This window comes from Hyaena hyaena, unplaced genomic scaffold, assembly GCF_003009895.1.
Source record: "Hyaena hyaena isolate Hyena2069 unplaced genomic scaffold, ASM300989v1 scaffold_479, whole genome shotgun sequence".
Classification (NCBI taxonomy): Eukaryota; Metazoa; Chordata; class Mammalia; order Carnivora; family Hyaenidae; genus Hyaena; species Hyaena hyaena.
This window is the reverse complement of record NW_024081107.1, coordinates 911,308-938,851: the sequence shown is the minus strand read 5'-3', so window position 1 is coordinate 938,851 and position 27,544 is coordinate 911,308. Positions and strand designations below refer to the sequence as shown.

General features: G+C 36.4%; 1 protein-coding gene across 3 annotated transcripts in view; it reads right to left on the bottom strand.

Annotated features, from left to right (window-relative positions):
* Positions 1–27,544, bottom strand: part of WDR72 (WD repeat domain 72) — a 222,232-nt gene that overhangs the window by 163,888 nt on the left and 30,800 nt on the right. For all 3 annotated transcript variants that reach the window (XM_039254230.1, XM_039254233.1, XM_039254231.1), the window contains exons 3-13: positions 26,919–27,025; positions 21,121–21,199; positions 19,837–20,011; positions 19,142–19,218; positions 17,980–18,099; positions 16,979–17,124; positions 16,500–16,596; positions 11,342–11,483; positions 9,503–9,730; positions 7,029–7,249; positions 3,799–3,994 (exon numbers count right to left, since the gene is read on the bottom strand). In XM_039254230.1, coding sequence (XP_039110161.1) covers positions 3,799–3,994; positions 7,029–7,249; positions 9,503–9,730; positions 11,342–11,483; positions 16,500–16,596; positions 16,979–17,124; positions 17,980–18,099; positions 19,142–19,218; positions 19,837–20,011; positions 21,121–21,199; positions 26,919–27,025 — 1,588 coding nt within the window. The remainder of the gene's footprint in view (positions 1–3,798; positions 3,995–7,028; positions 7,250–9,502; positions 9,731–11,341; positions 11,484–16,499; positions 16,597–16,978; positions 17,125–17,979; positions 18,100–19,141; positions 19,219–19,836; positions 20,012–21,120; positions 21,200–26,918; positions 27,026–27,544) is intronic.

The window sequence follows — 27,544 nt, the reverse complement described above, 5'->3', positions numbered from 1 at the left end:
TTGCACCAAAGCAGACTTCTGGCACAGTTGAGAATGGTTTACTTTTTGCCTCAGTCCTCTTCCCTGCCTTTTTTTCTAGGCCCCTTTCCCACAAATCTGTGTCTCACACCTCCTACTTCCTCTATGAGCTTAAGAGTTGTTCCAATGCTGAAAGACCTGGATGGAAAATGCCTTATTGTCAATTTATTCTGCCTTCATGTATTTAGAGGAGGCAGAGTACTGGGGAAGTGGAGCAGGGAGTAAGTTTGTTCACACCTGGAACTAAGTGTGAACCTTCTAGCAAAACTAAAAGAGAAGAACCCAGGAAAACTGACTAGAGTAGAAAATACACGGACTTATACCTGAGGAGATGAGACAGGCCCCATGAACTCCAGAAACCGTAGGGAAGACTTAGAGGAGAAAGCAACTTACAGTTGGGCAGCCATGATCTAAGAGCCACCACAGGGGCCAGAGTTAAGGTAAACTCATTTTTACTCAGTCTACTAAAGTCCAAGAAAATTTTTTAGTTCATTCATTCATTTATGTATCCATGTGCCACATACATCAGTGAGCAAGCATGATCTATAGCCTCTTAGGCCTTTTTTCAGCCAAACTGTTTTGGTCTTAGCTGGTATTTTTACACTAATTTTATGAAACTGTAAATGGAAAAGCTTCCCGATCCTGGATTTTCCCACTTCTACAGAGAAATGATGCAACAGAAATCTAGCCCAGTGAATGTGATGGTAGTATTTTAGTCAGATGAAATCCAACTAGGGAAAGAAAAAGTACTTCATTCTATTTTAAACAAAATTGGAATTGCAGAGGTTAAAAGCAACCCAAAACAAAGCCAATGCCAGGCACAGGCTAAAAGGAACGACATAAAGTTATCGAGAAAGGATGAGCATGGTGAGGAAATTTAGAGTGTCAGCCATGTGCACAGTGTTAATTCAAATAAAATTGCTAATTGGGAGGATGTTTTGAAAAACCGAAGAGGCACATCACAAACGTGAAGGCATTTATATAATGATTAGTGATAGTTTCACCAATTATAAGTTCCACCTTAGGTTGAATTAAGGTTGTTTATGAAATATTAATGTAGATAACCATGAGATAAATAGCCTCGCAGTCTTACTTGAAACAGATATTTTATAGTTTTATTTGGCACTAAACATGTACACACTATTCAGTATGGAAAGTTTATTTTATTTCTTAAGTTTATTTATTTTGAGAGAGAGACAGAGAGAGTGAGTGGGGGAGGGGCAGAAATGGAGAGGGAGAATCCCAAGTAGGCTTCTTGCTGTCAGCACGGAGCCTGATAGGGGACTCAAAACTCATGAACAATGAGATCATGACCTGAGCCAAAAATCAAGAGTCAGATGTTTAAATGACTGAGCCCCCCAGGGGCCTCTGATAGGAAATTCTAAAACAGACTTTTTTAAAGGAAAATATTTACATGACCAACTGCAGAAGATTTCCAAGTTAAAGTATGGTGTGTCCATAGTGGCCACCATGCCAATTTCTGTCCATTGACTGACAACCTATTCCACCCTTTCCCTACTCCTCTGCATCTACTCTGAGCCCCTGACTAATGCCCAGAACTGAATGTCCTTCTTCTCTGACTTGCAGTTGGATCAAACTAATGAATGTGATCGCAGAGGGAGAGAGAAAATAATTTCTTCCAACTCTTTCTTTGTCTCAGTTCTTCATCTCTGGGAGGAGCTGTTTGTCTTCCATGACTTCAGGGAATGAATGACCAGTCCTCCATGGCTTCGACTCTCACAGGATTCCACTAACACTATTTTCTCCTCTTGTTGCTTCAGCCCTAGGGAAGTGATAAGAGCTTCCTGATACTACCAGCATCTGGGTGATGGGATCTTTTCCCTAAGTCCTCTCCACACTCTTATAAATATTCCTTTCATTAAAGTCTCTTCATTTGACCAACCTGGGTTAAAGTCAATTTTCTGCTAGGATCATGACTAAAACACAATATATGCATCTATTTATTGACATAGAAAGATGTCTGACAGAAAACAGATCAAAATATTAATAGCAGTTATCTTTAGGCAGTGGGAAAGGATTATTTGTTTTTCTTTATTTTTCTCTGTATTTTTCAAATGTTCTACAATATTTGGTTAGGGATTGGGGAGTATAAAAATAAATAATAAAATTAAAATATGATGGAGGAACAAATACAGTTTCAAGAAGTACTAATGGTTTGGCTTCCCCCCCTTTACCGCCCACCCCATCAAAAGCTACGTAAATAAAAAGCTGCATAGGCTGAGAGTTATCCCGATGGGGCAATGGAACTATAAATACTTGTCAGTGCCCAGAAATTTCTTTTTTCTCGGAAAAAATGGTTTTCAGCAAGTATTCACAATTTCACAATTGAAACCAATGAAATTGCGCACACTTATAAGTGCATGTGTTTTACAGACTTAGATTCCACAAGCAGAAACCAAGATTTTACTGCATTCTTTGATCATATTATTAATAGTTAACTATTACTAAGGCCTTAGCACCTATAGGCATTGTTTACAAGCATGGTCAGTATTAGTTAATTTAATCCTGACAGGAAGGTGGTATCATTACTCCCATTTCATAGATGTAGAAATTGACATGCAGTGAAACCAAGTTATTACCTAAGGCCAACCTTTCTTAGCAGGTCCTGGAAGCAAGCCCAGGCTTTAGAGCTCGTTTTATCCATTATACTCAATTGTCACTCAGCTTGATAGATTACCTAAAAATTCGAAAACTCTTCTAATTTTGTGCATATTGTGCAAAGAAAGACAGGGCCCTCATATTGGTTCACTGCTTCTTACCAATGTAATCTTGCACATGAACAAATCGGAGTTACAAATTCCTCATCAGTAAAATGGGGAATAAAACCTCCTCCACCTACCCTAGAAGTTGTGATAATCTAATGGGAAATGAATATGGAAGGCTATCACAGCTGTAAAGCAGGTACAAACGTAAAACAGAGTTATATTGCACCCTCCATACAGCAGTACATTAGTCATCATCATTAACACATGAAAGTCAAAAGTAAAGAAAATAGCAATTATTTTGGTGAAGTATGACTCTAAACTGTAATATTATAAACTATCCAGTCTGTTAATAACACCCAACATAAAACCACCACTGATTAATCAATAAATATCATGCTATAGTTTCAGTGAAATGTACTCTCAAGCACACTCCCCTGACTCACATTCATTAATTACCTTGCCTTATTTGATAAGTTCCCAGCATCTGCCTGAAATGTGTTACTCTCAATCTTGCATTATACACTAAAACTTTTTTTTTTTAACTTTGAAGTTCAAACCATACATTCTCCACATGACAGCCATCAAAAGTTCAACTGAGCCACTCAGTTTTCAGTTTCCCTGACTCAACTTTTTGGAGTTTTGTAATTAATTATATTCCATTATTACTGATCATCAATTAGCTCAAAAATGTTGCTGAGATCATGAGTATGCTGAAGAAGGCAGAATTTAATGATAATTTGAGAGTAGTAGGACACTAAATTTCTCTCTTGTTAATAATTAAAGTAGATAACTTATGTTTTTATTTATAGCTTCCAGAAATATCCGGCTCATTCCTGTGCAATGCTCTGTCAGCTAATCATGAGTTGGTCAAGATCTTACTTGGGCCACTGTGTTTTATTTTCCACACATGCCTTCAACCAGAGGCATCAAATGCAGCCCAACAAAAGGTTAAAGCAGTGAGGTGGTCACCCTGTATTCTCTGGAGCTCTCCACCCAGCCAAATGCTCTGACTCATTAATATGTAAAGAATCAAAGGGGTAAAGTTCCAATTTACCTGTATCAATTTCCCAGATGTAAGCGGAGTCATCAGCACATCCAACAATGAGAAAATTCTCAACCGGGTGCCATTTTATCATCCTCACGGGGAAAAGGTGCTTCCGGGCGTGCAGAAGGCACCTCTTCCCCTCAAGGTGAAGGAGAGCCACGGAATGGTCACTGCATACACAGCAAATCACCTGATCACTTCTTAGCTATGGCAAAACAAAACAGTTATTTGTAAGTAAATAGTCAAATGTTTTCCTTAAAATTAAATCAGAAATTCCTCCCTAGCAACATCAAAATATTTTGTTTAAATACCATTTACAGAACAACATTTCTGTTTTCTACAGGACCTCTTCACATAACACTATAAAGAGGGGTTTTAAATACCAAGTCGATTTTAAATTCAACAATTAGGAAAGTCAAGAGACACAAGTGAAAAAGGAGAATTCCAAGCCAAATATAAGATAAATGAAGGACTTGACCATCACTCAGCAAATTCAGGTAGTGAGGCAGACATCGGAAATAATACAGAATAAAATAAACCCCAGAACTAATTTGTTGCCACAAAATGATGCTATTTGTAGACACAAGCTTAGGCCCAAGGGTATCATGAACTGATATTTTCCACTTAGAGCCTCAAAATGTGATTTGGTGCTGTTCCCAGAACTATTCAGATTCTAATCCAAACAGGAAACTCAGTGTAGACACAATCTAAAAGAGGTAAGCATTAGATAGTTCCAACTGAATGCACAGCTTCAAAGATACAAGGACCAAAAATAGGCTCACAGGACAAAGATTCTTAAGATACTTTTAAATAGTCAGCATGTGGTTACTTTGAACACAGTTTAGGACAAAGACCATCCATACTGGTTGCTGTGAGGCTAGTCTGGGAGGAGTTAACAGGGCAGGTCTGTGCCTCACCAGGAGGGCCATGTGTTAGTTCCGTGATGGGGGGGTGGGTGGGGTGGGGTAAGGGAGAGAGGGGGAGCAGGTAGTGGCTCTTCTACCTCTTTGTTTCTTTTCTAACCATTTTTGCCATGTGGATGCTCCTACCTTTACTAGGGCATCTAGCCACAGTTTCAGCTGCTGTGTTTAAAGCTTCGGTTGGGATCCCTTGAGATTATCCCTATGCCCATTACTGACCTCTTTCTGTGGGGTGCTGGGGAGCAAGTAATTCTTCCTAATTCTAAGGAGACTACAGAATCCTAAGGGGGGAAAAAATCACAAAATGGCAGGTGCGTTATATGGGGAACCCAGACTTTTAGAATAAGGCAGGTGGCATTCCTCCCTACTACTATCTTTTACAGAACCAGCACAACCCACAGCTTCTAGAATAGAGCCAGCGTACTTCAGGAAAATTATACTTATATATCACATGTAAACATACACGCAACATGTGAACATAGATCCTATAGCCAGAGGTAGACATACACTAGAGACCCACACTAGGCCAATCAGATTCTCTTTTCTACAGATTTGAAATTGTAAAGCTAAAGGAAGTGATAGGAAGAAGCAAGAGAAAGGAGTTCACAAGGGCACCTGGGTGGCTCAATCGATAAGTGTCTGACTTGGGCTCAGGTCATGATTTCATGCTTTGTGTGTTTGAGTTGGCATGCGGAGCCCACTTTGGATCCTCTGTCCCCCCTCTCCCTCTGCCCCTCCTCTGTTCTCTCTCTCTCAAAAATAAATAAACAAAATTTTAAAAAGGAGCAATCACAGAAAACAGACTCCTTTGGATGGGAGACTTGAAGAGTAACCTTGGTTTCTGAATATAAGTTCAAATTGCACAGTCTCCTTGCTGCAGAGTGTTTTGTCTTGTATGCCTAAAATATTGGCTCTCATGCCCTTTCAATAAACCCCCTTTTATTTGGCTTATGGTTATGATTCTTGGAGTTAAGTTATCTGTGACTGAGGCAAAAGTAAAAGGGGTCAGGATTTGACTACTGTCTTGGAGCTTTGAGGAAAAAAAATGGTTAAAGAAGGGAACTTCAGCAATAAAAGACATATCAGAGTATCCCAAATCCCCATATGGAAGTCTTTTTTTTAAGGTCCCTTAACTTTGTTGCACTGATTTGTTTCTTTCATTATGCATTACTACAAAAATACAGTGTAAGTTTTCTCTGAGTTTACTTTGCAGCTGAATTTTTAAATATCAGAGAGAGATAATTCTGGCAAGTCAATCAAGTAATTGACAAACTCAGGAAACTCAAAAGTTAAAGATGTCAGCTTTATGGAAGCTGAAGTTAAGTTTATATTGCATAAGAAAATTATATCTGTAAATATTTCCTTTTGTCCTGCACAAGGTAGATACTCAGAAATTTGTTAGAGCTATGTATTTGTTAAACAAATGAAAGAGAGCTAACAAAAATCTATTTAAGAAAAAATATAACTATCAGTATTGTTATAAAAGTAAATTATTGAAGGCAAAAGTTCTAATGTATAGATTCCTATATATTTGAATTGCTTCTATATTGAATGTCAATATCTTTTCCTAAACAAAATAATTAGGGGCACCCAGGTGGGTCTTGGTTATGCGTCTCACTTTGGCTCAGGTTATGATCTCAGGGTTCATGAGTTTGAGCCCTGCATTGGGCTCTCTGCTGTCAGCACAGAGTCCTGCTTTGCATACTTTGTCCCTGTCCCTCTCTGCCCCTTCCCTGCTCATGCACACATGTACTCTGTCTCTCTCTCTCAAAAACATAATAAACATTTAAAAAAACAGTAACAAAAAATTTAAAAATTAAACTTAAAATTAAGATAAAGAATTAGGGGAAAAAAGAAAAAAAAAGTAAGAGAATTAACAGACTATTCTGAAACCAAGAATTGATAAAATCTTTACTTTAGAATCAAACTATTTGCATAAGCTGTAATAAGACTAAAATGCCCATAAACATTTAGAAAGGAATTTATAAAATTTACCCAGTTGTATTAAGGTACATAGAACTTTTCTAGGGCAATATGGGTTAATTTTTCTTATGTTTTTTAAACATTCTGCAATGTTATATAACTTTTAAATTAGGGGCACCTGGGTGGCTCAGTCAGTTAAGCATCTGACTTGATTTTGGCTCAGGTCATAATCTCATGGTTTGTGAGCTCGAGCCCCACATCAGACTCTGTGCTGACAACATGGAGCCTGATGGGATTCTCCCTCTCCCTCTCTCTGTCCCTCCCCAGCTCATGCTCTCTCCCTCAAAGTAAATTTTAAAAAATTTATGTTATATTTTACGGTTTGTCTTAACTTACTCTGAAGTTCTCTGGTGACATCAAAAGACTTGTTACTGGACCAGCCTCCAAAAAGAATTTATGCAGAATTTCTTCAGTAAAGATATTCCACAAGATGACACATGAATCCTGGTCTCCAGACACAAGCCAACTTTGGTCTAATTTTGAAGAGAGACCATGTGGATAAAGTAATGAAGTAATGCTTTGGTGATGGCCTTTGAGCACTTTGTAAGGAAGGGAATCTGGAAAACAACCAAACACCAAATAATGAAAAAATTCTTTTTATTCAAGAAATAGTATTGAAGTTTTCTTTTATAAAATTTTAATGTAAAGAAGATACACAAATTAAAGTTAAAATGAATGACCAATCCTTGAACCATTTCAAAAGGCAAGCATCTCCTTATAAGCTACGTCATGCTTCTGATGAAGCACTAAAGCCAGTTATTCGAAGTCTACAATTTCTCTAAGGATGTTAGCAAGTTACCAATTCCAGTGCCATCAAATAGCAAAGGCTGTTCTAAAAGAGTGAACAGTTTATCCATTTTGCTTCTATAAAAATTAATCTCAGAACATTACTGCTGCCCTTTTAATAAGCATAACCAAGTCTAGTATAAAAGAAAAGCAAAGTTTCACCAAATACTTTTTTGCCTTAAAAAATATTAGAGATTATCTAGTTCTACCTTTTTGTTTTACAGATAAAGTACCTGAGGCTCAGATAAGTTACGTGACCTGAATCCAAGGGTGAAAAAGCACAGCATAATGTTTAAGAGCATAGCTTTGCTATTACATGAATGGTTTGGTTTTCTAGGTTTGTTACTTACTAGACGGGTCACCATGACAAGTTGCTTTTCCCCCTCTAAGCCACAGGCACTGCATCTGAAAACCCTGGGACAATAATAGCACTTATTTCACACAAGACTATTGTGTAGAATAAATAAGATAATGTCTTTCATTTCCTAGCACTGGCACTTGGTAAGGATGTGGGTATTTCATACCATAGCTCTACTAGAGCATAGGACTACTGACACTCAGTTTCCATACAGCCTCTGACTTCATCATTAGCTAAAACTAAAACTAAACAGAAAAAAATGGAGAAGACCATAGACCACAAACCCTCTTTCCTAAAACTGAGAAAGAGTCCCAAAGAGTCATTACTACTTTGATTAAAGAATCATTAGTTATTTCACTTCCAGGAGACACATGCTCACTTTATATCCCCTCAGCAAACCAAGATGACTATTAATTCAGATATTCAAGTCAAATGTAGCTTTCTGCTTTTTTTCTGGATAAGAAAAATCAGCCTAGATTAAAAGTGCTAAGGTCTTAAGCTTTTTCACTAACTTTTAATAGCAGCCATTGAGCCATGGAGCAGTATTCTCCTCGGTTCATTGCTATTCACTCCTTTCTTTCACGCAATCAGTGAATACAAATTAGTAACATTTAGTAAGTAGTCAAAGTAAGCTGAGAACAGGCAATGTAACAAGGTGTGTCTTAAAAATTGAGATTTGGCCTTATCTCTTAAGGACCTTATAGTCTAGTAGGATCCATGCATTAAAAACTATCAGACATTACCTACACATCCCAAAATCTCAATCACTTCCTGCATTTTCCTTCCTTTACATAAGAAACTTACTGCATAACAGTCTTTATTTAATAGATATTCACTGTTGAAATGGGCAAAAATAGATAAGAACATGTTTATATTAACAAAGAAATTAAAATTAAAACAGGAAGATACCATTTTTTTCTGATTGGCAAATCCTAAAATGTTTAATAGCACACAAAGTTGGCTAAGGTGTGGGAAAAAGACATTTTCATAGGCTATTAGTGGAGACACATGTACACAGATGTTCTTTGGAGAACATTTTAATAACTTTTCAAAATTAAAAATATTCATAAGTGTTGATCCATAATTCTACTCCTGCAAATTCATACTATAGATATGACCACATATATGTGCAAAGATGGTTAATTCAGCATTTTCTCTCAAAGCCAAAGACTAGAAAAACCGAAACACCCATTAATAAGAGATATTTTAAAATGAAAATTTGATTATTATTAGTCATTTAAAATGAGCTCATAAAGAATGTGCTCCAAAATATTTTATTAAGATATGTTTCAGGGTATTTCGGTAAAGTGTATAGAACATGCCTCCATTTGCATAATATAATTAAAAGAATGCATATTGCTAGGTTGGTATGTACTTGTATATGCAGAGAAAATTTTAAGGGTATAAAGAAACTTATTAGCAGTTGCCTTTGGTGAAGGAAGCAGGAAGATCAAGGAAGAAGAGAAACATATTTTCTCATTGTATAACCCTCCATTTGATTATTTAAAAAAACCCAGATATGCATTTTACTTTAACATTAAAATATGTACACATTAATTAGCAAATGTCAGCAAATTTTTTAAGCTTTGGCAATCTTCTTAATACAGCTTGTTAAAGTTGAAGCTTAAGTAAATTAAATAAATGGGGTTAAATAAAATTCAATGACCTTTTAATAAAGAACCGCCTTCTAGAAGTCCTGCTTTGGCAGCATTCAAAGCCTGTGTAATGAAAATGGTCCCATCTTCGCAGCCACATATTAGTTTATCAAGACTTGAAACATACTCTGATGAAGTGACTGCCACTGTTGCAGCCCCAGAGACATAGTCGATAATACTCATGGTATGATGCTTATCAAAATTATCTTGAAGGGTCCAGGTGGCAGTTATTGGTATTTCTAAAAGGAAAACACACAAAAAGGGAAAATTTGGCTTATAAATTCATCATAGACATGGAAACTGTTATCAAGGCACCATCCCTTGTGGTCCACAGAGGCTCTTTTGCCATCCTAACAGTGGCTATATGCAGAAAAGTTCTCCTGCCTTCTATTGTCTTTACTCAAGATGCTATCTCATTGGTCCTCTGTCCTTCAGGCAGCCTCAGAAGAATAGATGTGTATTAGTGCATTCATTTTAGACCTAGGTCAACTGAAAAGAATGGAGAAACTCTTGCAGTGATGTAAAGTGGTGGTCTAGTCTCATGAGTTCTCTATTTGTCTCAGCAATGTTAAGAAGGAAAACTGAGGGTCTGTTAGTTGTGTGAAGAAAATGGAAGAAATGTATTCTTTGAATATGAAGGGTATGAGTATCTCAAAATCATACCAAGCCCCCAGGCAAATATCTAAGAATTACTGAGAGCACTGATTATCATTCTATGTAGCTCATCATCTAAGCATTTGAAGGGAGAGAGGCTTGGATCCAGGAGCAAAGAGGGCGAGTCAGAGCCACCTACTTCTCTATGAAAGGGCATCCCTAATCTTGCAGTACATGTGCCACAGTGATTATGAAAAACCTAGACCCCAAAACGTAGACAAGCATCAAGTGTTGTCATAGATGTCTATGGTTCCAGTTATAAAGAAAATTACCTAAATGCCTCCTTAATTCCGCTGCTGGCAGTGGTACATGCATGAGAAATCCTAGTCACCATTAGATGGCCTTAGCAGGGGCATGGTATACATTTTAACTCTTAATATAGAACTTCTAAGAAACTTTTCCATACACTGTACCAAGTTCTAAATCTATTTTTTGGCCATTTTCTTATTAACCTAGGACTATTAGGAACCGTTTTGAAAACATTTATGACAAAGACACTGAAACTTAAGCCAGTGAGTTTGTTAAGTAACGGAAACTTGTGCTTTGGAATTCAAATATTGAGGACCTTGTTTCTGCTGTGCCTCAGACAGTGATTCAGAGATATCTTAATGATTTGGGAATAAGAGAAGAGTAGGACGGGCTTTCTCAGTTTGGAATACCTAAGTCTCAGGACCTTGACGGTTCTCCACAATAATGTTTCCTTTAATGATTTCAGTTTTGTATTCTAAGAAAAACGAAAATAAGCAAATGGTAAATCATCTAATAGTTCAAAGAGCCACATGGTTTGGTGGCCACGTTTACATCTGCCCTTGCCATTCCAAGCAGCTGTAATAATACCAGGAGAGGAACTGGTTGTAAAGGGTACAGGATGGACATGGGCATGACAAATTCAAAAACATGAGTATGCCATATCAACCTATCCTACGTCCATATTGAAAGCTCCCATTTCATTTGAATAAAACATCATTCCTGTTAAATTGATGTTCATTTGAATTATATCAGTTGTATTGTTGTACCAGATCTATAAACATCATGTTTATACCTCCTTTTATGTTGGCATCTAATGCATAGTGTGGTACATGAGAAAATTTATCTTACTTGTACCCTCATGTTACTCAAATGAGAAAAACTCTGAGTTAATTATAAACTAGTTCCCAGAAGGCATGTGATTAGAAATAGATTAGAAACTGTCTTACCTCTAGGAGAACCATCAAACTTGGATACAGGAACATCAGGGATGTGCCACAAAGTAATTCTTCCTGAGATTTCTCCAGAGAACAGTATCTTATAAAAAGGCTCTTTCCTTTCATTCATGTAGCCCATAACAAAGGAAAGGCCCTGGTCCAAAACAAAAAGTTAGCTTTTATGTAGAAAAAAAAAATATAAATATAAAATGACAACCACTGTTTTCAAATGAAGGAATAAGACTTTATAGATTAACTGAATTGTTTCCATTTGTTTCCCGCTCTTTCAAAAATTTCAAGGTAACTTAAGTGAAATCATCTCTTACTCAAGACAAAAAAGTTTCCATAAGGTAAGAAGCAAAGTCATCAGCTAGACTTCAGAGTTAATAAGAATATTTAACGTTTACTTAACATGTTCTATGTCTATATTACACATACTGTTAGGGGCTTTACATCTATTCCACTAAATAATCCTCACAGTAATTCTGTGAAGTTGGTATTATCATTGTCTCCATTTCCCAGATGAATAAACTTAGAGTGGAGATTGATTTACCCAAAGTGATAACAGACAGCAATATGCTTATGAGTCCAACAGTTCAGACTCAAGAGTCCATGCCTTCATGACCCCACTCTACTGTCCACTAAGGAGGCTTGATTTCTTTTGGTCTGTTCAGTTCCAATTGTCAATTAAAATAGCAACAAATAATATATGTATGGTAATTTGGTGTGATTAGTATGCTTTCAACTTTCTGTTAACTACTTTACAGATTTATATATTTGATTTTAAACATTCCAAGAGGTCACAAATAAAAATGAGTCCATTACATACAAAGAAGTAAACAAATACTAATATAAGTAAATATATATAGTTTATTTCAATACATTACATATTATATATTATACACATACATAAAGCTATAATTTTGCTAAGGCAGAGTATGAATATTGGGCACCAAAGTTCTGGAAGAAATGCCTTTACTAGTGTAATGAGTCTAGAATCTCTCTAGTGCCTCAGTGCAGTGTAGATGTTCTTTGGGCAGATTTGCATATAGAGATTATGAACAAGGGATCAAAATGATTAAGTGATTATAAAAACAAAAACTTATTTTGGTGTACAAATAAAAGGCACCCTGGAAAGAAAGCCAACTGCTGGTGCTGGAAGTAATAAAGTCTAAGAAAGTGATAGTTCCTCATCAGAAAATATGCTTGAAGGTCAGGACTTTGATGTATTATTAGAAAAATTCTATAACATATCTGTGGAGAATATGAAAGGCCAAACCATTGCTTTATTTAATCCTCACAACAAAGCTACAGAGTAAGTAAACACTGCTCTTATTCCAGTTATGGAGAAAAGCAAATGAAGACAGGAAGCGAGTATGAAAGGAATCCAAGAGCATGCAACGGTAGTCCCCAACAAGAGAGTATTGCAGAGGAGAAAACAGTTCCTAGGAAGTTGTTTCTACAGATTTAGAAGGTACTTTCGAGTCTTATACTTCTCAAGCCATCACTTTTGTAGGTGTTAGAAACTGTCGATATAATTTGGTACACTGCCAAACTAGCTTCTCAAACTCTCTTGACCTTGAAGAACTTTAGACTAGTCCAACTCCCTCATGATTTTGATACAGAGAGCCTGGGCGGCTATTCGGTTCCTGGAGTTGGTAGCAGGCAGCAGGCCTCTTTTCCCCTGACCGCTTATGCTCCCATGCTGCAGTTACCCACTCTGTACCTACTATTCCACTGCCATTTATTACTTGCTCACACCCACTCCTTGTCACCTCCGCCCTCATCCTTCGCAGTATTCCCTCTAGTTCTGTCTATTCACCGGGAAACTCTGCTCAGAGCCCCTAACCATATGAACTCTGATTTTTCATCACAGTACCCAGTATTCATCACAAGAAACACCTGCCCTCCAAAAGGCAATAAAATAGTCCTTAAGAGTGAATTCTCAGGGTGCCTGGGTGGCTCACTTGGTTAAACATCTGACTCATAATCTCATGGTTCACTGGATTGAGCCCCACATCAGGCTCTGCACTGACTGCATAGAGCCTGTTTGGAATCCTCCCTCTCCCTCTCTCACTGGCCCTCCCCTGCTCCATCTCTCTCAGAATTTAAATAAATACACATTTAAAAAAAGAGAGAATTCTCTTGGGTTAATTGCCTGGATTCAAATCCTAGTTTAGCATGTATTAACTCTGTTAAAAGCGCCAATTACTTGATGTGGACAACTTACTAACCTTTCTGTGTCTCATTTTCCCTAAATGTGAAAGAAGGGCAATAAAAGCACCTACTCTTTGGGATTGCTGTTAGTATTAATGAATTGTTAAAGGTGAGGTGCTTAGAATGGTGCCCTGCATTTGGTACATACTCAGTACAGATTAATCATTCTTATTATCTGCTTTTCAGAACAATTGAGAAACTTGCTCCAAAGTCCAACTCCCAGACTCGGGCCAAACTGCCCAGGTTCAAATCCTAGAAATTAACCTCTCTGAACATGATTTGCAAAGTGAGGCCACAGTGGGAATGCATGTAATGAAGGAGTGTGTGTATGTGATAATAATAAGGACTCAAAAAAAATTACCCATCATCATCATTGTTATCACTCTTGGTTCATGCACCCAATTCCTTATATGCAATCCTCAGGCTGTACTCTTACCTCAGCCATGCAGTTACTCCACAGCTAAGTCCTGTAAGGCCAGTGCCCCATGTCAACACCCAGGACCCCTGCCACAGGCCTCAGTGATCATCAGCTATGATTGGAAGCTTGGGAAACTCTTAGGAAGCTACCGAAAGAAGGGCTAGTCTCCTTTTGCTACTATAACTTCATCAGCAGATACATTCCTAACATCACAAATGGTAACTCCGGGAACATGTTACTGTCAAACACTCAGATTTAAGTCTAAAGTGCCATTCCCAAAGAAGAGTTCACTTAAGGGGCGCCTGGGTGGCTTAGTCGGTTAAGCGTCCAACTTTGGCTTAGGTCATGATCTCGCGGTTCGTGGTTTCGAGCCCTGCGTCGGGCTGACTACAGCTCAGAGCCTGGAGCCTGTTTCAGAGTCTGTCACTCCGTCTCTCTCTGACCCTCCCCTGCTCACACTGTCTCTCTCTTTCTCCTAGAAATAAATAAATAAAACATTAAAAAAATTAAAAAAAGAAGAGTTCACTTAATACCACATATTTATAGAATACCCTTTTCCAAGCTCATTGTACCTACTAACTTATCTCCCCACCCCATCAAAATGTTACCTTCTAACTTCAGGAGAGACTAAGAAATCTTATATTTAGGGAATATTGGTGATGTTTCAAATAAGGAAAATAATGTTAGGCTTTAGTTTCTGGCTGGACAAAGGACAAGCAAGGGTATAAGGGTGGGTAGATTGGCTTCTTTTAGTTTCCAGTTATGCTATTCATCTTTCACTGGTTTCCAAGTATTTCCAACTTTTAAGATGAAGAAATGACTGTGGTTGTCTAAACAAGAATTGTTGAGGGGCACCTGGGTGGCTCAGTTGGTTAAGTGTCTGACTTCGGCTCAGGTCATTATCTCACGGTTCATGAGTTTAAGCTCTGCGTCAGGCTCTGTGCTAACAGCTTGGGGCCTGGAGTTGTTTCAAATTCTGTGTCTCCCTCTCTCCCTCTCTCCCCCCACCCTCTCCTTACCCCACTTGCACAGGTCCTCTTTCTCTCTCGCAGAAGTAAATGTTTTAAAAAAAAGATTATTTAAGAATTATTGATAAAAGATCCATAGATCTATGTCTTCACATTTTGAAAAGCAAAATAAAGTGGCTTCCCTAAGATTGGTATTTTCTTAAGTTAATTTGTAATTGCTGTGTTTTTCCTCATAGCATTGATATTTGCAGTTGACTAGAAGATCTTAAAGGACACTACTTATATTTTAGCTTTTGGGGAAACCTGCTTTATAAAAAGTGCATTCTGGAGCTAAAAGAAAGAATGGGCATGCAGGTCCTTTACAAAATAACTGGAAATGCTTTTCTGAGTTAGCCACACGACTGCGCTTATGATCAACAGCAAAGCAAGTCTCGACTGCCACTCACCAATGACCTTCGAAATAGTATTTGATGCCACAATTCTGAAGTTTGCCTGTGCTCCAGTGGCACTCAGAGTTCTAATTTGTGGCTGGCAGCTTCTTCATCAAGTTTTTGCAACAAAACCTTGCAGATATGTTAAAGGACAGTCACAGAACTATAGGTTCTCCAATGGCTAAGCTGCCTAATTAAGCAAATCATCACTCCGTAAAAAATAGCATGTTTCCTTGGTTGACACACCAGTAATCCAAAGTCCTTATTCTCCAGGAAATACCTCCTTGGATAATTAACTGATAACTAAGTCTCCAGGTTAATAGTCACAATAACAAGAACAAATCCCACTTTGGGTAGCACTGCTAAAATAAAATAACTTTAAAAGGGTCAGGCTACGTAGAGTGTCAAAGATAAAATTCAGTTAAGTAAAAACACACAATTAATTATATCCTCAATTCTGCCAGGATTCACAATTAAATTTGTTTTGGCAAGAAAATTTATTCAGAAGAATAGCTAAACATATGGGAAAACTATAATATTGAGTTAAAAAAGGATATAAACCATTTGATAAAATTTAAAAATCGGAGTAGACACATCAAAATATTAATAACTTCACACTAAAACATATTCCAAAGGATCAGTGAACAATGTGTGTCTGTGGTGGGGTGAGGGAGGGAGGGAGAGAGAGAATAAATATGGCAAAATGTTGACAATTGGTATATCTAGCAAGAGGGTAGATAAGTGATCATTATGCTATTCTGAAACTTTTTAAATGTTTGAAAGTTTTCTTATTAAAATAAGTAAATACATAAAAACATTCCTTGTGAATATTTATGGTGGCAAAATTATGAATTTTAGTTCCTCCATTGTTAACTTTTAATTTTAATTTTAACTTTCATTATTTTTCTCTAACAAATATATATCATTTAGTTACTCCAGCTTTAAAATATATATTTTTCGAAGGCAAAGTTTTCTCTTCAGTACCCATTAACAATTAGATTTGATTTTCTCATTGACAACTTGATGTGATTCTTCCATTCAATTTTTTCAAGTCTGACTCTGTTACAGACAAAGCAACACTTATCTAAGATGCGGAGTGAAGCTGCTTTGAGGCAGTCACTCTCTCCTTGCATTACCTTATTTTCCTGCACAGAAGTAGAGCACAGTAAATGAGGATAAATGGTCTCTTTAAGCACTCTTCCATCAGCAGGGTATATGCTTTTTGAAAGCCCACTGCATGGCAAAAAATAAAAAGCAGAGTTTAGAACTTTGGGCTTCTTTATTCGTTTTTTTCCTCCTACCACTTTCAAAAGCCGGATGGTACCATTCAAATTTCTAAACTTTAGTTAGAAATTGTTGGGTTAATAATTACAAGTGACTTTTTGAAAACCCAGCACCAGCTGTACAAGTTATACATGGTTAATCTCATTCCTTCATCCCCTGCTGTTTTATACAAAGGCTGAAGCCTACCAAGCCCAGAGTAAATCTTCTAGTGCCAAAGTTGTTTTGTTCTGGTTTTTGATCATGGGCAGCATGCAGAGATTTTTCCATAATAAACCTCCCAAAGTTCATTTTCTACCTGAATGTTTTGTATGCCGCTCCCATCTGAGCCCACCTGTTCAGCAGCTGATAGATGTAACTGTGACCATCTTCTGTCCAGATGATGATTCTGTGAGCAGCAAGCACCTCTCCACCAGCAAAAAGCTGCCCACTTCTACTAACTTCAGTCCGCAGAAGGGAAAAATCACAATAGTCATAAACCTAAAATACAAAATTAATGATGCACATTACCAAAAGCCTCTAATCTAATCTGACAATGAGATGAAAGATAAATTAGGCTTATCAAGACTATCTAGATGGCCATATTAATACAACAATATATTAAATATTAGTTACTGGACACACTATACTCATGCACCAAGATAATATTTTACTAGTACTTATTTTTTCACATTTATCCTAAGATAGGTTTAGTGAATAAACTTTATACCATTTCAGAATGTGCCCATTAAGCACAGAGACCAAAAATCCCAAAATTTATATATAATTTTATTCCTTCTGTATGGTAGTCCAATTTCTACTTTTAAAAAGGTATTATACAAAAAGTTTACACAGCAGAAAACTTTTGTTAGACCAGATATTTTATATTTTTGTTCAAAAATATATTATCAACATATAAGTAAGACAATGTAGTTTTGTTAGCTGGGCCAGCTATATGAAACATTAAAGAGAAAGAGATGCTATTAAATGATAATAAGTCAGCTTTTCATTCTTACTTGGAGAGATCAGCAAATATACCCATAAGAAAGGAATGTATATTCCCTAGAAATGAACATAGCAACTACGCAGAAAAAGAACAAAGTCCATAAATAAAATCAATGTATGTAGATGAAAGGGTTTACTTTGCTTTTTAATTCTAAAGCTCAGGCATCAAAATTTAAAATAACCTAGAGATAAATAATCATTATTGTTATGGTCTGTTACTAATAAAATTAGGATTTATTTTATACATATAATATCCTGAGAAGCAAAACAGCTGAGTGCAAGGAGAGGAAGAGTGATATAAGTGGGTCATAAAGGACAAATAATTCCATTTATCTTGTCATTTTATAATACCTTCCAACATTTAGAAAATACCACCAATAAAAGTCTCTCTGTATATGTGCAAAATCGTATCGCCCGGCAGTTCAGGGAGTCGAGAAATTTGGATTCCTTCTCATAGACATCTTGTTTTTCCTTCAAAAGGAATGAGAACATTTTAGTACCAGTTCTAGGTAATTTATACATCACTATACCAGAAAACTTACTACCCCGTATATCTGAAATAGATCAGACCATTTTTATAAAAAAAAAAAATACTCCAGTTTCCTTTTGAATTCCCTGAACTAAGAAATCACTTCACAAAAGAAACCAAGAATAGGAATCCCACTTGGATTAAAGGATTCCTCATATATAATCATTCATCCAAGCATTCTGTGGGGCACTGTGCTGGATGCTGAGAATGTAAAGATATGAATAAGTTTCTAATTTTCAGATATGGCGGAAAGATAAACAAAAAAAGTAACATGTTAAAAAAAAACCTGTAGTACCTTAATTGCTAAAAAAGAAAACTTTACTTAGTTTTGCTTTGAAAAAACAAGAGAGGCCAACACAGAACACCTAGACTACCATATTCACAGTAAGTTTCTGATGATGCTGATGTGTATTTCTTGGGCTCATCATGGCAACACAATTCCTAGGCTTCCTCTAGGAATTTCTAAGAAATTCCAAAGGAGACCTCAGAGCATGGGGCAGCTAAAACAATTTTATCATCAGCATAAATATGACTGGTTTTTCATCCACCACCTCAAATCATAGCCTGATGCAGGGAACAGGTGAATATACTCGACTCCCAAAGCATGTGACCACAGCTGTTCACAGTCATCTCCCTGGCACCGCTCACATACACTGAGAAGGGGGTCTTTCTGCTGCAAGGGTCAGAAAGATACTCTTCTATGATAGATTTATTTATTTTTATTAAAATATATGTGTGTGTATGTGTGTGTGCTGATAAAAACATTTGTATACGCCCTGAGAACAGGTTGAAAGGATACAGTCTAATTGTCATCAATGCCCACCTTTTGGAGGAGTGATGGGGAAGTACAGAGGTAAAATTTATACACTTTTACATTATTTGAACTCTTAACAATGAGCAGTGAACACCTTTATAATTAATTTTTTAAAAATCAATAAATTTGCTTGAAATTGGAGAATAAAGAATAGAGTTTCACAAGCCAACCTGAATGCTGTTGATAGATGAAGAGAGATCCCATACTTTGAGCTCACCAGCTACTGATACCACCAAGAGAGAATCTTCTGTAAAACAATGAAGGCCACATAAATGTTGACCACTGTTATAAGTGGTTGCTGTAGAGATCATTTCACAGTCATTTAAGGATTATATAGGGTTACATAGGTGGAACATATTCAGCTTTAGGGTTATTTTTCTGATAAAAAAATAAACATTTTAGATCACATTTTTAATTCGTTTCAAAATTTCAAAGTGACCTCCATGAATAGAGGAGCACACTAAAAGCAGAACCATATTGCAAATGATTATGTTGTCAGTATTACATTTTCCTATTTCAGAAATAAGTAAGGAGATCCAGAAGATAAAGCAAGGCAAAAGTTCCAAAAGTCTTGCTAATCCACCACAGATGCCTGCTTGTCACCCCTGAAATGTACCGATGAACTGGGTCATGGAAACACGGTCTCCTCTTTTCATTTCATGTTGACCTCTTGCTGACTTCCTAACAACTTGAACCACTGGCATAGGCATTCTCTCAGTTTTCTTGATGTGGCTTAGAGAACTATCCCCACCAACAGGTAAACACAACGAAGAATTCTGAACTCTTGCCCAATAGTTCAACAAATAGTTCAAAAGTGATCTTTTTATATGCATTCTCCCAGTGCTACATAAGACACAACTCTTACCTTGAATTCTCATGGAGTGTACAATGCACAGGCAGTTGATCCAATCAGGAGACTGAGATGATATAAAAGTGTGAATAACAGCTAAACTTTTAGCATCAATGATAAGAACATCTTGATATTCTCCACAACACAGAAGCCAGCCTTCCCCTGTCATCCGGAAGGAGCAGTGGTAATACTATGGAAATGAAATTAAAAGTAAGGATTTAAATATCACTAGCAATGAACATAATTTGGGCTATGGTGAAGACTCCTCTGGATTTTAGTGTTATCATCTATTCAATGAAGGTATTTACTTGCTAATGAATAGCAAGTAAAATTTCTTTTAGTTCAATGTTTCCACATTGCTAAAGTATTGATTTGGGGCTTGAGTCTCATTTGTATTTCACTATTTTTCTTGAGAAAGGGAGGATCTTTTTAGGAAGAAGAAATCTTATTCCAAGTCATAGAAATCTCACAATTGTTATATTTCTAGAATGTTATGTAGAACTACACAACAACAAAAATCAGATTCTTTGTCCTAGCAGCATCGCTTCATGTTAAGGAGAAATAAAAGTGTTTGAAGAGTATGTAAGGAATTCTTGTGCCAAATAAGTTTTAAGAACAGTTTTTATCAAAGATTGAGTAATACATTCTACTCTAGACAAACTCTCTCACTATTAAGATTTTGGTGCCAGAAAGGAGTTGTGAATATTATAGTGCAAGTCATCAATGCTAAAAGCAATTAATAAAATATAAAAAACACTGTTAGTGCTATTGTATAATGCAACTGTCTTACCTATATGCTTGGAGTACATCTACCGAAAGGTAAAATCTGTTTTAAATACTGGGAAATAGAGGTATGGCTATACCTTTTGCTCTCTTTTCTTATATAAGAAATTCAAAAATAAGAACCTATCCACCTAAAAATGGTTACAATTGAGGGCGAGAAAAAAAAACTTTCTGGCTTTATAAAATAGCTTGTCATTAAAACTGAATCTTTCTATGTGTCTGTGTATGTGTTGTGAGTGCAACTAAGAAAAAAATAAAAATAAATTTTCTTTCGAATGTATCTATGTTAGAAAGACAGAAATAAAGAATCAGGAAAACAATGCTTGAATAGTTAACTTTGGGGAAAGAAAAATATCACAATAACAGATGATAACTGACACTGTTCTATTCCAGGGACAAAAGAAAAATTAAAGGAAAGTATATCCTCCAAGGACTTTTCTTTAAATATGTGCTTAGCAAGTCCTCTAAAGGAATTGTAGAATCCAGAAATGTTTTGAAGGGACTGAATGTACTTACACAGATTGCAGTGTGCCTGTAAGGAAGCGTGGCCTTCTCCACACGCTGTCCGTTCGTGACATTCCAAACACACATCTCCCTAGCAGAGATAACTTGGTATTATTCTCTGTCATTTCCACTCAATTGGCTGAAATAATTTTTGTGCCACCAAGTTTTTCTGTAGTGCTGCACTTAAATGCAACCTGATCGTTTATGTGGCTTTTTGTTACAGATTACTGAGCAAGAAAATGTTGTGGTCATTAGCAGGGATGACATACTGTATCTGTGTCTTTTTGTTTGGGTAATTACACCCTGCCGCCAGCCTACAAACCTTACCTTAGCTCCAACCTGACCTAAAACAAATTGTGTGGATACAGCTATCACAGTCTGTTAGAGTGACAGTACAACAATCTTTCCATGGAAACTGCATCCTCTTGAAAATGGTTTATTTCACTGAACTTAAACTACATATTCTGAAAAGCATAATGCATCAAGGGCTGCATCTTTGGGAGCCGAGGTATCATTTTTATAAAAATAAACAGTGCCACCAAGAGGCTACATTTGGTCTATCACTGATAATGGTTTATTTCTTTGCTTATTCTGAAACACTGAAATCACACTTGCTGCTACATGTTTAGAAAATTCTAATTGTTTAGAAAACTCTGACTTGGTTGCATATATGTTACAAAGATGTACACACCATTAGGAAACAGTGATAAAATACATCCAGGTGCAGGGCAATTTAAATCTACAGGATTTAAGTTCACAAAAACCAGAATGGCTGTTTCAGAGTTGTTTGGTAGTATTCTTCAGTTTTGACACTTTCAACACATAAGCAAAACTTTCCATGAAAAATTAAATGAAAGCTTTATTAGCTCTAAGGGAGAAGCCACTATTAAGAAGCAAAAGATACGAATTAATAATAGTAAATGCTAGATGCATTTGATTTTTGCCAGCCTTTTTGTTTTTCTGGCCAAACACTGGAAATCAATCTTTAAATCAGTGGTTCTCTACCTGGGGCGATTTTGTCTCCCAAAGGACATTCGACAATGATAAGAGATTTTTGCTTGTCACAACCAGGAACACGCTACTGGCATCTAGTGGGAAAGGCCAGGAATGCTGCTACATATCTAGCAATGCAGTGGAGGGCCCCACAACAAAAGAATTCTCCCGGTGCTACAAACTGTCCTGTACTGGGGCTGAGAAATCATGTTCTAGGTATAGAAACAAAATATTCATAAGGTTTTCTCTCTGTTTACATCCAAACAGGATTTCCAAAAAGGATTTGAGGTGATATGAAAACTCATGTAACTCAGTAAAACAAGGGAAAAATGTGTGTGTGTGTGTGTGTGCGTGCGCGCGCACGCGTGTGTGCTGGAGGAAAAGGTAGAAATGAAATAATATATATCAAAGGTAAAAAAAGTGTCAAAGATAAATAGAACTTTAAGTCACTATTAATATAAAAGTTTAGCTTCATAAGAAATTGGAGTTTATTAACATGATTCTCAACTCTAGCTGTACATCACCTGTGCATGTTTCAAAAATCATCCATAGAGATTCTAATTCCGTGGATCTGTGTTGGGGTCCCCACATTGCTAATTAAATTCCATGTTCCAAGGTTGGAGCCTGGGCATCAGTAAAAGCTATCTTGGTGATACTATGTTTCTAAACTCTCTTAGATTCTAATGTTTGCTTATCATCTTATTTTCTATCTTAAAGTAGAAAAATCTATGTACAAAAATACCACAAAACAAAAATTGACTCTTTGTTTAACAGTTGTTTTTAAGAAAGGAAAACAACTGTGTTGTTTCAAAAGTGGCAGACATTTTAGCTGCAACTGTACAAGTTACATATTTAATAAGAACACAGGAAAATTAACTGTTAAAATGTACATTCTTCTTTTCCTTTTGAAATACTGTTCCCAAAATTTCTACATAGATTAAATCATCTTCAATTAAAAAGAAAGCTTAACTCAGAAAAAAATGTTTAAAAATTTCCAACATTTTTAAATTTTTGATTTTTCTTATTTCAGTGAAAAGAGGAACACAGAGGAAAGTATCTACCAAATATAAAATTAGAAAATTGTTAAATTCCCACTGAGTTTCTTGAGAAAAGCCCTTTTTTGTCTTATTCAAATCATATCTCCACCTCAGCACCTCAATAAAAATTCCTCCAGTGGATAAATGGATCAGTCATCACTCTTATATCTACTTTTCTACTTTGAGAAATTGACTATTTTCTTTGGCCCATGCTTCTTCTTTTATTTGTTTGCTTATAAAATTGTTATCATTTCAATTTTAACAAAACATCTAGAGGGAAAGGAGATAAACATGGTTTGCCATCTTGAACCCAAGTCCCATATGTTCTTCAAACTCTATTTTCTCTTATCTTCCATTATACTTTTAGGGTTTCATTGGCATTCTCAGGCTCCATTCTGCTTCTGAAACTCTGGTTTTCCTTAGAGGTTTGTCTTAGGCTTTCTTACCGTCTCATATTTCACACACTTTCTGGGTGAATTATCTAATCCCATCACTTCAGGTAGCACCCATAGGATGTTGGAAGCCCAGAAAAATTCACTGAGCTCTAGATTTCCATACGCAATTGGCTATTAGATTTCTCTACCTGGATGACTTGCAAGACTTCCCACTCTTCATGGTCATAATGAGGCATAACATCTGCCCTCCTTGGTTTTCTATTCTCAGTGAATAGTATTATCACTAATGAGTTTCCCAAGTCATTCTTGACATCACACTTTCTCTCACTGCCCCAAATGTATGATACTCACCATGCCAGTTATGTTCTCTGTACAAGCAGCATGAGCACTGTCCAGCAAACATGTTAGAAATGCAAGTTCTTGAACCTAAGCCTGGACCTACTGAACCCATACCTCTGGAAGTGGGGCCCAGAAGTCTGTATTTAAACCAGCTCTTCAGGTGGTCCTGATGCAAGCTCAGGTTGGAGGAGTACTGTCCTGGAAGACTCTAAGACTGGGCACTTGCCTAACTTTCTTGTCTTCTCTCTTGCTGGTGACTGAATGTTTTAATAATAAGTAACAACTCTCTTCATCAATGCCAAGACTTTTTTTGCCTTAAGGTTTTATTAACTAAACACATTTCTTAATATAAAATATTTACACAGCAAATATTAACATTATTTTGGTCATTATTCCTCTGGTAAATCTTTTTCCATCCATTTACGTTTAACCTTTCTATGTCCTTATGCTGTTTTTGTCTTTTAAATTGTATCACCATCTATGTGATTTAACTCTGTGATTTAACCATCTATGTAAAGAGGGCTCAGTCCCTTTACATAATTGACATTACAGTTTTAGTCAGATTTATCTCTGCTACTTTATTCTGTGCTTTCTATTTGCCCCATTTATTTTGTCCCTTTGGATTAAATTTTTCTTTTCGAAATTGGAAGTTCTGTATTCTATGTTTATTTCTTCTATCTGTTCTTTTAGCAGGTACCCTGGAAATATGTAGATCTAGCTTAAAGTCTAAAGTTGTTCAACATCTTTACCCACCTCTAGAACAAGAACATGTGGAATCTGATCACTACTATCCTATGTGACTGTTGACTAGAACAGACATATATGCAGTTTGTGTGTGTGTGTGTGTGTGTGTGTGTGTGTGTGTGTGTATTTGGCAGTGGGGAATGGGAGGCATATATAAACATTATTGTCTTACAGTCCATGTTTATTTGCATTTTCTAAATATTTGCTGGTTTTGTTCAATATTCCTTCCTCCATCTTAGCTGTTCTGTCTGAAATCGTTTTTCTTACTGAAGAATTTCATTTAGAATTCTGTTGCTTATACGGGGTCTATTGGCAGTGAACATTCTTAGTATTTTTCTTAAATAGTTATTTAAATACTTAGTATTATATTAATATTTATTAATACTTAGCTACTTAAGTACTAATTACTTAAATGCTTAATAAATACTTAATATTTGTCTTAAACACCTATTTTGACCTTATCTTTTTCAAAGACATTTTTGCTAGAAATACAAGTCTAAGTTGGCAGATATTTTCTCTCAGCTTTTTGAAGATTATTTCACAGCTGTCTAGTCTTCATTTTACTGTTCAGAAGTCAGCTTAATTACATTCCTTTATAAATCTGCTTTTTCCCACTAACTCCTTTCAGGATCTTCTTTTTCTCTCGCATTCTGTTGTTTCAACAAGAGGTCTCTAGGTATCTATTTCCTTTCATTTATCCTGGAATTCATTGGGATTCCTGAACTTAAGATTTATACCTATTGATGAAGTCATACTCTGGGGAAAAAATAAAAAACTGAGTCAAAGTAATCTTGTGGCCCCTTTGATCATGTTGGAGGCAGAAATGTTAAGTTCACAGTCATTCCCAAGTCTACTCAAAGCTAAAGTCATTGTTTGGGGGATAATGGACCAAGCCTAGTAAATTTAATAACTTCCAGCAGATTAAACCAAGTATGCAAAACTGAATTGTAGACACTGCCTAAAAAGTATCTCGCAGATGTAGGCTAAGTTTTGCATCTTGAAGGAACAGAATTCTAGAAAATTCAAATCATCTTGGAAAACAAAGACCAAACCAGACTCCTTGGCTCTTTAATAATCATATTTGCAGGATCATACAGCTGAATTTATCTATCATCAAGAATATGTCCATTAACATTAGTTTCTTTTTTGGAGCTAGACTACTGTGGCTGAAAATCTCAAGCTGGAACTCAATTACTTTCCAGAGCTATTTCTCATTTAGCTATTAATTTTCTCAATTCTCCACGTAGTCTCAGAAAAAAAACAATTGCCATCTCTCAAATTCTCTAGCCTGGGAATGGCAGCACTAGCATACAAAAGCTGCTAGTAATTGTTAAAAAAAAAAAAAAAAAAAGAATGTACCAGTGCATTTCACTTTAGCCTCATCCAAAGTTCATCCTCTCTAGGTTTAACAATTATGGCTTTGCTATAAGCTATGAAAAGAGGCACCTCTTTGATATATGTTTCACTAGCATTTTGTTAAACTATTCAGTTTCTACAATGTAGACACTCATTATTCAGAGCCATGTAATTTCTCCTCAGGTTAAAAACAAAAAGGAGGAGGTTCTCTTGTTTCAAACCGTAATCCAATCCCTGATTCACAAATGCATGCTGAATCAATTCCACATTCCTGGGTATACTTTGGCAAATAACTTATCAGCTGAGACCAGTAGACCTTCTGTCAGTGAGGCTTTTCTCTTAAAGCTTAGTTCTTTTTCATTGGAATAAAGCTTGCTTCCATGAAACTGTACCCATACCACAGTCTGTGTTCCTCTCTTTTCTCTTTCCCATCATTCCGCTTACCATTGAGTCCTCTCTTTTCTGTTTCTTCTGTAATGATATCAGACAAGTGTATTACATGAGGATTATAACTATTGAGCTGTTTTACAAAACTATGAAGGCCTGGATACGTTTGCTTAAGAGCTCAAAGTGAGTTACAACTTGAAAAAAGATAAGTATCCAGACTTTTCTGTTTTCAGGTTCTATAAAGAGGTGGTATTTGCCAGTATCTTTTACACAGAAAGGCTAGCACAAAAGCCTGATACACTAGTTGGGGTGTTTATTTTGTCTTAACCCAGCAAAAAAAAAAAAAAAAAAAAAAGTATTAAATTTGTAGACACAGTATTGATCACATCCCTTGGGACCATCACACAGATTACCATTCAGGATCTAAGTTTTCCTATATGTAAAAGGAACATGATAATCACTAAGATTTCCTTCAACTCCATAATTCTGTACCCCATTATTGGTTTTAAAAAGGGAGAGAGAATAGAGATGGTTACAAAGTTGCACACATCTTACCTACCCATTTTCAGCAGCACTGACGACATAGGGCTGTTTAGAGAAGTCCCTTGCTTTTGCCAAACATGTTACTGAAGCCGAATGACCAAATAAAAGTTCTTTAGCTGAAATCTGAAAATAATCAGGGTAAGCTTTTAAACAATTGTAAACTTTTGAAGAATATAAACATCATTTTATGTAAGTATTCATAATTCTATCAGAAAATCCTTTTAATATGGTTTTGCTCTACATACATTTTAGGAAAACTGATATATGCCATATCAAAATCCACAGAATAAAAAAATCTATTTTTTAAAAGTTATTTATTTTTGAGAGACAGAGAGAAAGAGAAAGAGAGAGAGGCAGAGCACAAGTGGAGGAGACACAGTGAGAGAGGGGGACACTGAATCTAAAGCAGGTTCCAGGCTCTGAGCTGTCAGCACAAAGACCCATCCGGGGCCCAAACCCACGAACTGTGAGATCATGACCTGAGCCAAAGTAGGACACTCAACCACCTAAGCCACCCAGGCACCCCTAAAAAAACATCTTGATACAGGAACTGTGTTGTACACATTTTTTGGTTTTTGGTTTTCGGTTTTATACTCATCTTGACACCTAAACAATCACCAGACCTATTTTGTAACATCTAGG